General features: G+C 57.2%; 1 protein-coding gene across 6 annotated transcripts in view; it reads left to right on the top strand.

Moving 5' to 3' along the window:
* Positions 1-14,314, top strand: part of LOC149275927 (neurexin-3-like) — a 92,014-nt gene that overhangs the window by 12,602 nt on the left and 65,098 nt on the right. For 3 of the 6 annotated variants that reach the window (XM_089504107.1, XM_089504105.1, XM_089504104.1), the window contains one exon: positions 11,180-11,481. In XM_089504107.1, the coding sequence (XP_089360233.1) occupies positions 11,180-11,481 (302 nt within the window). Of the gene's footprint in view, positions 1-11,179; positions 11,482-12,653; positions 12,699-14,314 lie in introns of all 6 variants that reach the window. The other 3 variants (XM_089504110.1, XM_089504109.1, XM_089504106.1) reach the window with 2 other exon arrangements.

Raw genomic sequence — 14,314 nt, 5'->3', positions numbered from 1 at the left:
GCTTGCTTTTGATGCTAATGAGGCTATTTGCATATGGGTTCAGCAGCTTGCAAAACTGGCCTGGATTTTAACCTGACTTTACCGCTCTTGGCCCCTGTGTAGCTCTGTATCTGCCAAGTGTCCATGTGTAGCTTGGCCAGTCCCTCTTTGGGCCACGAACCCCTCAATCCCCTTTTGATCAGGAATCAGGAGCGAGAGAGGGGGGCAGGTAGAGACAATGGTTAGGAGACACAGGGGCAAAAAGATGGGGCAGGTAGAGGTTGGTGCTACTGGGGGGGTATTAGCCATGCAGTGTCCTGGGCCTGGGAAAGGGAATGGGGGGGCAACATATTTCACACAAGGAGCTGCTGGCTGTGGAAGGGTTAAATTGTCTGAGTTGCCCCTGGCTCTGGGCAGCTCTGTTATCTCTTGCCCCATGCGGTGTATTGTGGACGTGTCGCAGCGCATTATGTGTGTGGCGGTGACAGCAGCGGTCTGAAGGCCCCGGGCGGCACACAGCAGGGAGAGGGGGCCACGCGTGCTGAGAATCACATCTCGGGGGTCTATGGGCTGGATCAGGAGTGTCAGCCAGTCCGGCAGTTCTGGACAGACCTCCGCGCTGATCCAAAGACAACTGGACACCGACCCGGACAGGGCCTGCCCCCGACCCAAACAGAATCTAATACTACCCCGAACAGCACCTGACCCCGACCCGTACAGCACCGGACATTAATGAAGAGTCCTTGGCCGGGTGATCCGTGCAGCCCTGCTGGAGATTCCTGCGCTGAGTGAGCGCGGAGCCCGAGTGCTTGTGAAGCTTTTAGTAATTTTTTGTTTTTGGGGTTTTTTAGTGTTTGTTGTTACCGAGAAGCGTTTATCTTTTAGTCTTTTGTATCATTTTGGGGCAGTTTCATGTTGGGGGTTATGGGACTGCCGTTCACGGTTCCTTGTCCGGACTGGGATCCCAGTACCTGCTCCCACTACCTGCCCCCACTACCTGCCCCGATCCCTAATACTTGTTAAATTACTTTCCCCAGATCCAAGTACCTGTCCCCGTTAGATACCCCAGATCCAAGTACCTGTCCCCGTTAGATACCCCAGATCCAAGTACCTGTCTCCGTTAGATACTCCAGATCCAAGTACCTGTCCCCGTTAGATACCCCAGATCCAAGTACCTGTCCCCGTTAGATACCCCAGATCCAAGTACCTGTCCCCGTTAGATACTCCAGATCCAAGTACCTGTCCCCCTTAGATCTGAGTACTTCTTCCCAGTAGCCCCCTCCGATCCAAGTAAAAGTACAACCTCCCCCATCCCCGTTCATGTTCCCAGTGGCTATTCCCAGTACTTGCCCCAATCCCAGTTGGGATATTATTCTCAGGCCAGGCGTTGGCTTCACGTTTGGGACTGAAGAGGCCGTTGATGGGCGGTGAGGGGGCAGTTGTCCGATTTATGGGCAGTTTCCATGTCAGAAGCTTTTAGCCGTGAGAAAGTACTAAATCTCTGTGTGATCGGCCCTCCCGGGGGACGGCAGCTTCCATCATGTCTGAGTCTGCGGAACAATCCATTCTGTCCCAGTCTGTGACTACGTGGCCAACATGACGCGGCCTCTGAGCCAGTTTCTTAGCTGTGGACCCAAGAGCTGTCTACACCTATGAGATTGTAAGCTCTGGGGGGCAGCTTTTCCTAAGGGCAATTAGATCTGTCTCATAGGCCCCTCTATACAGTGTCTGCCACCCCTCCCTGTGCGCTGGGCACTGTCCTGTCACTCCGTATTAACCCTTTTGCTCCGTTCTGTATATCGTCACGTTTAGCTTTATAATGTAATAATGTTATCGAGGGAGCGTAATACTCAACCTTTACCACTAGATGCCGCTCTGTGACACGAGTTCTGCAGAAACCCCATCACATGCACCAGAAGGATCACCCCATACCTGCCAAATGTCCTGGGTTAGGGGCCACAGCCTCCCCAGTCCCGAAAAGCCCTGATAATGTGTATAGAAAATGCAGGAGATGGCTTTATAAATTAAACGGGGTAAATAAACCCCATTCTTCTTCATTCAGCTACACAAATACCCAGCAAAAGGGCACAGAGTGACATAAAAAGGCTGACTGAAGCATCTCTGATCTCTGCTCCTGGGGCTGGCGGCTGCTGGATGGGAATCAACGCAGTAACTCTGAGCCTTTTCCTTACAAGAAGAGAGCCAGCAGCTTAGTGACTGCAACATGTAAATACAGGAGAGGCTTTTTACTGGCTGATCCAGTCACATGGCACATATAAGCTGATGATCATATGACGCTCTGCAAATACCCCTGCTGCAGGAGCCGGGCCCCATCTGGGCACCAACATCACCCAGCACAACAAGTACTGTATTCCTTCTGTGCCGTGCAGACATTACACCGCTGCAAGCATGTCGGGCCGTTGCCACCAGGGGCCCCTGGGTCCCATTGTTAATCTGCCCCTGCTCTCAGCTCTGGGATGGGGCTTTTATATCCAGTTGTGCTTCAGCCTTTCGCGGCCCCAGAGATGATGAGGTTTCCAGGGTAACGGGCTATTTACAGATCTGGGTAATTGGCCTGAATTGTCAGCGTGTCTGCTGGGCGTGCAGCCCGGGTGGCCTCGCCACGGATACAGGACGGCGGGAATTGCACGCGGTTTTGGCAGTCCAGTTTTAGGGGGGCTGTTCCGGGTTTTGTTCCTGTGTTCTAGGTGTATTCTGCATGCATAGCTCTGGTGTCTGGTTGTGAGTTCTGGGTGTGGCCGGTCTGGTGTCTGGTTGTGAGTTCTGTGTGGCCGGTCTGGTTGTGAGTTCTGGGTGTGGCCGGTCTGGTTGTGAGTTCTGGGTGTGATGGGTCTGGTGTCTCGTTGTGAGTTCTGGGTGTGGCCGGTCTGGTTGTGAGTTCTGGGTGTGGTGGGTGTGGCCGGTCTGGTTGTGAGTTCTGGGTGTGGCCGGTCTGGTGTCTCGTGAGTTCTGGGTGTGGCCGGTCTGGTGTCTCGTTGTGAGTTCTGGGTGTGGCCGGTCTGGTTGTGAGTTCTGGGTGTGGTGGGTCTGGTTGTGAGTTCTGAGTGTGGCCGGTCTGGTTGTGAGTTCTGGGTGTGGCCGGTCTGGTGTCTCGTTGTGAGTTCTGGGTGTGGCCGGTCTGGTTGTGAGTTCTGGGTGTGGTGGGTCTGGTTGTGAGTTCTGAGTGTGGCTGGTCTGGTTGTGAGTTCTGGGTGTGGTGGGTCTGGTGTCTGGTTGTGAGTTCTGAGTGTGGTGGGTCTGGTGTCTGGTTGTGAGTTCTGAGTGTGGCCGGTCTGGTTGTGAGTTCTGGGTGTGGTGGGTCTGGTGTCTGGTTGTGAGTTCTGAGTGTGGCCGGTCTGGTTGTGAGTTCTGGGTGTGGTGGGTCTGGTTGTGAGTTCTGGGTGTGGCCGGTCTGGTTGTGAGTTCTGGGTGTGGCCGGTCTGGTGTCTCGTTGTGAGTTCTGGGTGTGGCCGGTCTGGTTGGGAGTTCTGGGTGTGGTGGGTCTGGTGTCTCGTTGTGAGTTCTGGGTGTGGCCGGTCTGGTTGTGAGTTTTGGGTGTGGTGGGTCTGGTTGTGAGTTCTGGGCGTGGTGGGTCTGGTGTCTCGTTGTGAGTTCTGGGTGTGGCTGGTCTGGTTGTGAGTTCTGGGTGTGGTGGGTCTGGTTGTGAGTTCTGAGTGTGGCCGGTCTGGTTGTGAGTTCTGGGTGTGGCCGGTCTGGTGTCTCGTTGTGAGTTCTGGGTGTGGCCGGTCTGGTTGTGAGTTCTGGGTGTGGTGGGTCTGGTTGTGAGTTCCGAGTGTGGCTGGTCTGGTTGTGAGTTCTGGGTGTGGTGGGTCTGGTGTCTGGTTGTGAGTTCTGAGTGTGGTGGGTCTGGTGTCTGGTTGTGAGTTCTGAGTGTGGCCGGTCTGGTTGTGAGTTCTGGGTGTGGTGGGTCTGGTGTCTGGTTGTGAGTTCTGAGTGTGGCCGGTCTGGTTGTGAGTTCTGGGTGTGGTGGGTCTGGTTGTGAGTTCTGAGTGTGGCCGGTCTGGTTGTGAGTTCTGGGTGTGGCCGGTCTGGTGTCTCGTTGTGAGTTCTGGGTGTGGCCGGTCTGGTTGTGAGTTCTGGGTGTGGTGGGTCTGGTGTCTCGTTGTGAGTTCTGGGTGTGGCCGGTCTGGTTGTGAGTTTTGGGTGTGGTGGGTCTGGTTGTGAGTTCTGGGCGTGGTGGGTCTGGTGTCTCGTTGTGAGTTCTGGGTGTGGCTGGTCTGGTTGTGAGTTCTGGGTGTGGTGGGTCTGGTTGTGAGTTCTGGGTGTGGTGGGTCTGGTGTCTGGTTGTGAGTTCTGGGTGTGGTGGGTCTGGTGTCTGGTTGTGAGTTCTGAGTGTGGTGGGTCTGGTGTCTGGTTGTGAGTTCTGAGTGTGGCCGGTCTGGTTGTGAGTTCTGAGTGTGGCCGGTCTGGTTGTGAGTTCTGGGTGTGGTGGGTCTGGTGTCTGGTTGTGAGTTCTGAGTGTGGCCGGTCTGGTTGTGAGTTCTGAGTGATCCTGAGCTTTTGATCCCTCTCACGTGTCCCTGCAGAAGTAGTAGATCCTCTGACCGGCCGATCCCCCGAGCTCGCTGAAAGGACACGCAGGGCACATGTTGGGTCCGTGGATTAATAGGCTGTATGTGCGACGAGCTTCAGAAAACAGGCCTGGTAGAATTACAGTGCAATGCAATGCGGGGTTCTTGTGGGAAGGGGGTTTCTGGGGGGTTAAAGGGACGGCGCACATTATATGTGAAGATCAGCACGTCGGCCACGGTGCCCCCGCTAACCATCCCTCTGTACACCTGCCCCGTTACCCCGTCGTGCTCCCCAGTTCCTGCGCAGGCGTAACTTTCCCTTTTAGCGGCGGCGGAGCGATGCTCTGCAGACAGAGATTATCTCTGCATGAAAGACGACGAGCCGCTGTCCATGGGGAGGAATCCTCCGACAGGCTCTGGGGCGAGATAAATCCCTTTAAATAGACAGAAAGTGGACGTGCTGGGGCTGGAGATTCACGAGGACAAGGTGACCCGTCCCGCCGGCTGCAGAGTACACTGACGCCATTTTGCTCCTGGATAGGGGAGGCGCGTGGCTCAGAGTCTGTATAGCGGCACTGAGTATTACAGTTTAAAGGAAGGGGGGAGAAGGCACTTTATAGATGGGGGTTTCTCCTAGCGCATGCGCGGAGCGTGGCCCCCATGTACAGCCCGACACTGACATACCCCGTACCTTATATAATGCGTACAGTCCTTATACATGATCCACCACACCGGGAGTGTGGCCCTTAAAGGTCACCCCTCTCCTCCCTGTACGTTTGGGCCCCGTGGAGGCGTCCCGGCCTCGTGGTTTGAGAAGCGGGGCTGAGAAATGCCTTTCCACAGGAATTCTTTTCTGTAAGCGTCAGACTCCTGTAGCATGCGCGGCGTGCTTCGGTACGGATTCCCCCGTTCTCACCGGCGCAGGTGTATCTTGGGGGTCCTGGCAGCGTAGCCCACCACTGCCTAACTCCCCAGCCGCGGAGCCGCAGCCCCCCGTTTTTGAGGTTGAAAGTGATTTCTTGTAAGGTGGCGTCGCTCCGACGTATGGCGTTCCGCCCCGGGACCCCGTTGGTGAGCCCTTGAAATTTGGGGGAATTTGGGGGCCGTCCCCTCCTGCCCCGCAGGTTCTCGACTGGGTCAAGGTTGCCCAGAGGATCCCACAAGCAGCTCACGATCCCCACTGTCTGCAAAAAGCGAGAGCCCGAAAATCGAGACACTTGGGAGGTACGGACCTCCTCACACTGTAAAGTCAGTGCATGTACCAAAGGTGACAGGACTGTCCCGGGGAAATCGGGACACATTGTGTTCTCTCTGTGCCCCGGGCTGCGCAGGTGCAGAGCCGTGTCCGGCTGTTGGGGGTCTGAGACAGGCGGAGGAATGTAACCGCTCCGAATCAAGTGGGGAATCGCTCAGGGGTTTCCACGGCAACCAAGACACTGCTGGAGAATGCAGCTGAACGCGGCCCCCATTTCTTATTGACTCCGGCGCTGACAGCGCAGATAATGGCCAATAACATCCCATTATGTCACCGGCAGATGAAAAGGCTGACACGGCGCCGCGCATTACCGAACCCGTCAGTCACGCCCGCCGCCGGGTCCCGAAACCTCACATCTCATACAACATACACCGTGGCAATGTACAAAGTGCAATACATACAAGAGGCGGGACGCAATACAGGGGCGGTAATTATACTATAAATAGTAAATATTCTGTGAATAGTAATTATTTAAAAAACAGTCTATCCCGGCCATTGCACGCCCTCCATGGTGCTTTGAGTGGAACCGACCTGTGCCACATGTGCAACCTGCTTATATTCGGGGGCGGGGCCGTTACATTCTCAGGGGCGGGGCATAGTGGGACCACATGGCTAAATGCTATCGAGCCCGCGCTAAAAGTGCAGCTGCGAGGAGAGGCTTCGGCAAGGTGGGTGTGTGAGGGTGATGTGTGTGAGGTGTAAGGTGTGAGAGGGTGAGATGTGTGAGAGGGTGAGATGTGTGGGTAGGTGAAGTGTGAGGGGTGACGTGTGTGAGAGGGAGAGTTGTCGTAGGGTGAGGGGGTGAGGTGTGGTTGATACAGTGGGATATGATGAAATATGTTTAAGCGTGAGTGTGTGGCACTAGTGACCCTCTCCTGCACCCCTCACACCAGCTGCTCTCCCCCAGCCTGTTCTCCCCCTCTCCCAGCCTGTTCTCGCCCTCTCCCACCCTGTTCTCCCCTTCTCCCACCCTGTTCTCCCCTTCTCCCACCCTGTTCTCCCCTTCTCCCACCCTGTTCTCCCCTTCTCCCAGCCTGTTCTCCCCTTCTCCCAGCCTGTTTTTCCCCTCTCCCTGGCCGCTCTGCCCGCCTCCCTCCCTCCCTCTCTCTCTCTCTCTCTCTCTCTCTCTCTCTCTCTCTCGCCCTCCCTCCCTCCCTCCCTCCCTCTCTCTCTCGCCCTCCCTCCCTCCCTCTCTCTCTCGCCCTCCCTCCCTCTCTCTCGCCCTCCCTCCCTCTCTCTCTCTCTCGCCCTCCCTCTCTCTCTCTCTCGCCCTCCCTCCCTCTCTCTCTCGCCCTCCCTCCCTCCCTCTCTCTCGCCCTCCCTCCCTCCCTCTCTCTCGCCCTCCCTCCCTCCCTCTCTCTCGCCCTCCCTCCCTCCCTCTCTCTCGCCCTCCCTCCCTCCCTCTCTCTCTCGCCCTCCCTCCCTCCCTCTCTCTCGCCCTCCCTCCCTCCCTCTCTCTCTCGCCCTCCCTCCCTCCCTCTCTCTCGCCCTCCCTCCCTCCCTCTCTCTCTCGCCCTCCCTCCCTCCCTCTCTCTCTCGCCCTCCCTCCCTCCCTCTCTCTCTCTCGCCCTCCCTCCCTCCCTCTCTCTCTCGCCCTCCCTCCCTCCCTCCCTCTCTCTCTCCCTCCCTCTCTCTCTCGCCCTCCCTCCCTCTCTCTCTCGCCCTCCCTCCCTCCCTCCCTCTCTCTCTCGCCCTCCCTCCCTCCCTCTCTCTCTCGCCCTCCCTCCCTCCCTCTCTCTCTCGCCCTCCCTCCCTCCCTCTCTCTCTCGCCCTCCCTCCCTCCCTCCCTCTCTCTCTCGCCCTCCCTCCCTCCCTCTCTCTCTCGCCCTCCCTCCCTCCCTCTCTCTCTCGCCCTCCCTCCCTCCCTCTCTCTCTCGCCCTCCCTCCCTCCCTCTCTCTCTCGCCCTCCCTCCCTCCCTCTCTCTCTCGCCCTCCCTCCCTCTCTCTCTTGCCCTCCCTCCCTCCCTCTCTCTCTTGCCCTCCCTCCCTCCCTCTCTCTCTTGCCCTCCCTCCCTCCCTCTCTCTCTTGCCCTCCCTCCCTCCCTCTCTCTCTCGCCCTCCCTCCCTCCCTCCCTCTCTCTCTCGCCCTCCCTCCCTCCCTCTCTCTCTCGCCCTCCCTCCCTCTCTCTCTCGCCCTCTTTCTTTAGGAGCAGGCTATGATTAATATACATAATTGTAACAAATTGTCGCTAACTGCACCAAATCGCTCTTCCAGCTGCGGGAAGTGCTGACGCTTCTCTCTGCATCTATAGAAAACACAGAAAGGCTCCGGCGGCAGCAGGAAGCGAATCGGGGAGCGCGGCGCCCCCACCATGCGCCACCTTTCATTCTGCAGCTGGAGCTCTGAAAGGGGATGTTTAAATACAGAGCGATCCCCCTGTTATTAGGAAGACAGCGCGTGCCGGGCTCTGTTAACCCCTTGTTTCCATGGTAGGCAGAGCCGTCTGCCCGATTAAAAAAATTAAAAAAAAAGTCCTGAATGTGACAAAAAAAACCCTGGTATGAGATACTCCAGATCTGGTGTTATCAGGAGGCAACAAGGTATAGTCATGGCCCATAGGGAGCCGTCTGGGGCTGTATGGCTCAGACAGGGCGCATAGGGAGCCGTCAGGGGCTGTATGGGTCAGACAGGGCCCATAGGGAGCCGTCAGGGGCTGTATGGGTCAGACAGGGCCCATAGGGAGCCGTCAGGGGCTGTATGGGTCAGACAGGGCCCATAGGGAGCCGTCAGGCGCTGTATGGGTCAGACAGGGCCCATAGGGAGCCGTCAAGGGCTGTATGGCGCAGACAGGGCCCATAGGGAGCCGTCAGGGGCTGTATGGGTCAGACAGGGCCCATAGGGAGCCGTCAGGGGCTGTATGGATTAGACAGGGCCCATAGGGAGCCGTCAAGGGCTGTATGGATCAGCAGTGTAACGGTTTGTACCGGCACCCGCTCCTGCCAGTGTAAATGCTTTTCAGATGGGGATGTTTTGGGTTCAGATCGCTTCATGCTGCTCCCTCTCACCCTACTGGTCCTGTCCGCAAAACGCCCGTAAACCACCCGCCACGGATTAAAGGGGGGCCAGTGGGGCCTGGGCTGTAGAATCGGCCCCTGGTCTGTTTCCTCTGCGCGGCGTGTCCTGCCTGCGCGGCCTGAGCTCCCCTCTGATATATTGTGTGTGTGTGGGGTATGTAGCGTGTATATTCACTGATAACACGCTGACATGTAACGTGTGGCCCTGCCGGGAGCGGCTCGGATAAAGCAAGCTCTTTCGGTGAGATTCGGCTCCATGGGGCCCTGCGTATCTGTGTCGGGGTGAGATTGGGGGCGGCAGAGCGTGGTATAGATTTCCTCGCTGCACTCAGGGGGTTCAGTGACCCGTAAAACGATGCGAGGACCTTCAGTCCATCACAGAGAGTCCATGCTGCGCTCCGGCCATTGTTCCCGAGATTTAATTACTGCATTTGTGAACACGGATTATTGACGTGGCTTTTGTGTGCGATCCCCGGGGGCTCACGGCTATCTGCTCCGCTGCAGAACACGCGTGGAGGTCGGCGAGCCCCCCAGCAAACACCCGCTTATACTTTATTGATTTATATAGCGGCGTCATATACTGCAGCGCTGTACAGAGGGACACTTCTCATGGTGCTTATAACACACGTGTGTAACATGCTTTAATATGACGTGTGTAGGACTTATTCACACGGAAGAGCTTGCAATGTGTGTATCACGCGTGTTTATGCCTCGCCGGGGGGTCTGTATGTTTCACGTCACGTGTCTTTAACGTGCACACAGAGGCACACCCAAGAAAACGGGTATAAGACTGTAACACGCATGTAACGTGGGAATAGGCTGTGACTGCCGCATCCTGGTGGTAGTAGTTATATGGGTGCAGGTCCCGGTGGTATATAGGGGGTCTATGTTGCAGCGTCGGGGGGGCGGTGTTGCAGCGTCGGGGGGGCCTGTGTTGCAGCGTCGGGGGGTGTGGTCTGTGTTGCAGCGTTGGGGGGGTCAGTGTTGCAGCGTCGGGGGGGTCTGTATGAATATATAACACCGCCAGTAGATTTAATGGACCCTTTTAACATTATAATTGGCTGTTTTTTGTTTTTTTTTGTGTTGTCCCTAATTTCTGAGTGTGAGAGCCGCGGCGGCCCTGACCTGATAATAAACGGACCCTTTCCATGTAACGGATGCTGCGTGCGGCCCCTGTCTGGCCCCCAACGCTAGGCGTTTAAAATCCATCTGAAGGGCGACCCCTGCTGGCCAGACTCCAGAACTGCACATGTCCCCTTCGCTCCTTCAAGGACACAGACAGGTCTCAGCCGTCCCCGATGGAGGAGCCCCGGCAGCGCTCCAGCCCCGCTCCCTTTGCCCGGCGGGGGCAGCGCTCCAGCCCCGCTCCCTTTCCCCGGCGGGGGCAGCGCCCCCAGCCTTCCTGCCCTCCTGCCCCCTCCGCTCCAGCCCTCCTAACCCCTCTGCTCCTGCCCCGCGCCCTCCTGCCCCCTCTGCTCCTGCCCCGCTTCGCTCGCTGTCCTCCCCGCAGGCCAGTTGACTTTTGGCGGAGGGCAGTTGTATGAAGTGTTGGATTCCGTGTGATTTGCCCCGCGGGGCTGTAGATATCATCTCACGCAGGAACACGCAGGAGCCGTGGCCCCCGAGAGGCTGTCGGCAAACAATCTACATGCAGGTTACATGTGCCGGGCCGGCAGCGAGCGCAGGGGGGCTGCGGCCGGAGGGGAGGAATCTTAATGTTCCCGCAGCTGGGCTCACGCAGTTAGCACCGGGGCACCAGCGCGTGCGACACGGGGGTTATTACCGAGCGTCCGTGTTCACAAGGGTAAATGAAGGACGGGGGATGGGCAATCACCGAGACTTTTAACCCCATGTGAGGCAGGCAATGCATTCCAGCACGTACGTGGTTAATCTCTCGGCCCTCGGCGGGGCGGTTGGCGTATGCGATGGTGTCGGTGAAATGATGTGTGGTGTACGACTGTCTGAGACATGAGATCGTTCAGGAGGAGACCGCTGAGACGCTCCGGGTGAGAAACGTCAGCAAGGGGGTCGCCCAGTCCGAGGGTCCGTTCCGGTAATTTCATAAACAGAGGGGCTTGTCTGCTTCACATAATAATTAAAACGGCTGACGGGAGATTTATTGGGGTGACGCGGGGGCCGGTTCAATTATCCAAATGTAGAGGGTTAGAGACGTGATGTAAGTATTTCTTCACCGACTGGGAGGTAGATAAGTGGAACAGCCTCCCATCAGAAGTGGTAGAGGTTAATGCATCGAGAGGTGTAAGATGAAGCTGTTCTGATGTACAGGTTCTTGGTACACGGTGGTCCCGGCAGACTCGGCGCTCCAGGTCCTGCGCCGGGGGCCACGCGCCGGTGTTTTCTGCTTGTCTGTGGATTCATGTGTCGGCTTCTCCCGCAGCGAGAGAGGAGAACGTGGCCACGTTCCGCGGCTCCGAGTACTTGTGCTACGACCTCTCCCAGAACCCGATCCAGAGCAGCAGCGACGAGATCACCCTGTCCTTCAAAACGCGCCAGCGCAACGGGCTGATCCTCCACACCGGCAAGTCCGCCGACTACGTCAACCTCGCGCTGAAAGGGGGCGCTGTCTCTCTCGTCATCAACCTCGGCTCCGGGGCCTTCGAGGCCATCGTCGAACCGACCAACGATAAATTCAACGACAACGAGTGGCACGACGTCAAGGTTACACGGAACCTCCGCCAGGTAAGGGGGGCCGTGCCCGGGAGATGGCAGCTAGGGGGCTACAAGGAAGGGCCCGGGGGGCAGGGAGATTGTCACGTGTCTGGTCTAGGATAGTGAGGACAGGGCTGGATGAACATGCGTTAGTTCCGTGTGCAGCGGGTACATGCGTTAGTCCCGTGTGCAGCGGGTACATGCGTTAGTCCCGTGTGCAGCAGGTACATGCGTTAGTCCCGTGTGCAGCCGGTACATGCGTTAGTCCCGTGTGCAGCCGGCACATGAGTTAGTTCCGTGTGCAGCAGGTACATGCGTTAGTCCCGTGTGCAGCCCGTACATGCTTTAGTCCCATGTGCAGCGGGTACATGCGTTAGTCCCGTGTGCAGCCAGTACATGCGTTAGTCCCATGTGCAGCGGGTACATGCGTTAGTCCCGTGTGCAGCGGGTACATGCGTTAATCCCGTGTGCAGCGGGTACATGCGTTAGTCCCGTGTGCAGCGGGTACATGCGTTAGTCCCGTGTGCAGCGGGTACATGCGTTAGTCCCGTGTGCAGCCAGTACATGCGTTACTCCCGTGTGCAGCGGGTACATGCGTTAGTCCCGTGGTGCAGCACGGATCGGGGCGCGGGGTCCACGTAGGTCCCGGTTAAGCAGTTATTGGTCAGATATTTTGTGCCGGAAGCGGTCACTCGGTGGCTGGGAGTATGAGAGTCGGACTCCTCCTTGGAAAAGCCCCGTCATCTGCTCCAGTTGCTCTGTGGACCCCCAGTCCTGTAGCTGTGTTGGGGGCTCCGCGGGCCACGTTCTACGGGGGGACTCGGTAATGGCTCGTGTTTCCCGGCTAGCGAGGAGTGTGTCTGGGCCACGATGACTCATGTCAGGAAATCCCACTCACAGGACTTGGTAGCGTAAGTATCGGGGAGACCTCTCTGTAGAGCGTGTGTGACGGGGGGCCACGGGCAGGAGGGGAGAACGCTAGATGGGATATGGGGGGTGAGGGGCTTTATTCGCTGAACAGCTGCCCCGTAACGGCTACTAACCCCAAATCATTCATGTATTGTGTCATTGCTACTAACGGTCCTTTCCAGACGGAACTGCCGCCCTCTACTGGTCATCTTTGGTTCTGTTCTTTTTTTTGGGATTTGACAATCCTTCTGTTCACAATTATTCAATTTCCTTTTCTCCCCCTTTCCGCGAAGCTCTCTGGCATTGGACACTATATGGTAAACACCCTGGAATGTCTGGTAGATATCATTTTATTTGTTCAAATAACTCTGGATTTGCGGTGTCTTTTCTTTTCCCTCTCCCTTTAACTCTTTCATGCCCTCCTCCACCTCTTTTCTCTCAGAATCCACGCATTAGCCGTATCCTTCGCAGATCCGCTGTGTGTGATATATACGTGCGTATATATATTTATATATGCCCCCAAACGCATATATATTTCATAGTTTGTCCCATTCATAAAGCCACCCCCCAGTTTAGTGGTTTATGTACCCCAACTTACCCCCACAATGTTTGTTGGTCACATGGTTCACTTAATGTTTCGGGGGTCCCTGCCTATGATAGTTCTAGGTGGGGCCTTGTATGTAGAGTCTGTCACTCAGTCTCTTTGGGGGGAGTTGGGGGTCCCCTGTGGGTATATGGGGCCAATTTCTAGCTTTACCCAAAACACCCTTTGCATGGCGTCTGTCTACACCTTGGCAGGAAGGCTGGAGTGCTAGTGTGGCTGGTGGGCACCTAAATATATACGGCCCGTTACACCTAAAGTTATCTGCAGCAGAAACCGTGGCATTTGACAGCAAAGGGGGCGGGGAGGGCAGATACCGCGTGCCAGCGGGGGGGGGGCAGCGGATACCGCGTGCCAGCGGGGGGGGCAGCGGATACCGCGTGCAAGGGGGGGGGGCAGCGGATACCACGTGCCAGCGGGGGGGGGCGGTTACCGCGTGCCAGCGGGGGGGGGGGCGGATACCGCGTGCCAGCGGGGGGGGAGCGGATACCGCGTGCCAGCGGGGGGGGGGGGAGCGGATACCGCGTGCCAGCGGGGGGGGGAGCGGTTACCGCGTGCCAGCGGGGGGGGGGGAGCGGATACCGCGTGCCAGCGGGGGGGGGGGCGGATACCGCGTGCCAGCGGGGAGGGGGCGGATACCGCGTGCCAGCGGGGAGGGCGGATACCATGCATTAAGAGGCAAGAGGATACAGGAGAGCAGATACTATGTATCAGCGGGGGAGGGATACAGGAGAGCGGTTGGATACTATGTATCAGCGGGGGAGGGATACAGGAGAGCGGTTGGATACTATGTATCAGCGGGGGAGGGATACAGGAGAGCGGTTGGATACTATGTATCAGCGGGGGAGGGATACAGGAGAGCGGTTGGATACTATGTATCAGCGAGGGATACTATGTATCAGAGGGGGATACTATGTATCAGAGGGGGTAAGGGAGGGCTTTAAAATCTGCCATAAATGGCAATTATGTTTTTAACCCATTTCTCCCACTGTTCAAGATGTCTGCTCATTAGGCCCCTCCCCCTCCAGATCCCAGCCAATCAGCACTCCAGGCTTCTGTTGCCCATCTCCTGTGCTCCCCTCTCTAACAGACTAACCTCGCTCCCCCTCATCCTCATCCATCAGCCGCTGGGTTTAGTTGGTCACGATCTGGAGAAGTAATGTGATGAGGAGCGGGGAGAGGTCCTCCTCCGGCATGCGTTCTCGGGAGCTTTGGGTTTGAGGGCTGTGAACGTGGAGGTCGGACAGGGGTGAGAATCCGGAATCCAACTCCGTTATAATTAACCCCTTCAGGCCTTAAAGTCTGATGGTCTGAGGCTCCAGCGTGTTAGGCGTCCCCTCCATCTTCACAGCG

The sequence above is a fragment of the Sceloporus occidentalis genome, unplaced genomic scaffold, assembly GCF_023333645.1.
Source record: "Sceloporus occidentalis isolate IW3139 unplaced genomic scaffold, rSceOcc1.0.p SCAF_256, whole genome shotgun sequence".
NCBI classification, from domain to species: Eukaryota; Metazoa; Chordata; class Lepidosauria; order Squamata; family Phrynosomatidae; genus Sceloporus; species Sceloporus occidentalis.
The sequence above is the reverse complement of the archived record's forward strand: the minus strand, read 5'-3'. Positions and strand labels throughout refer to the sequence as shown.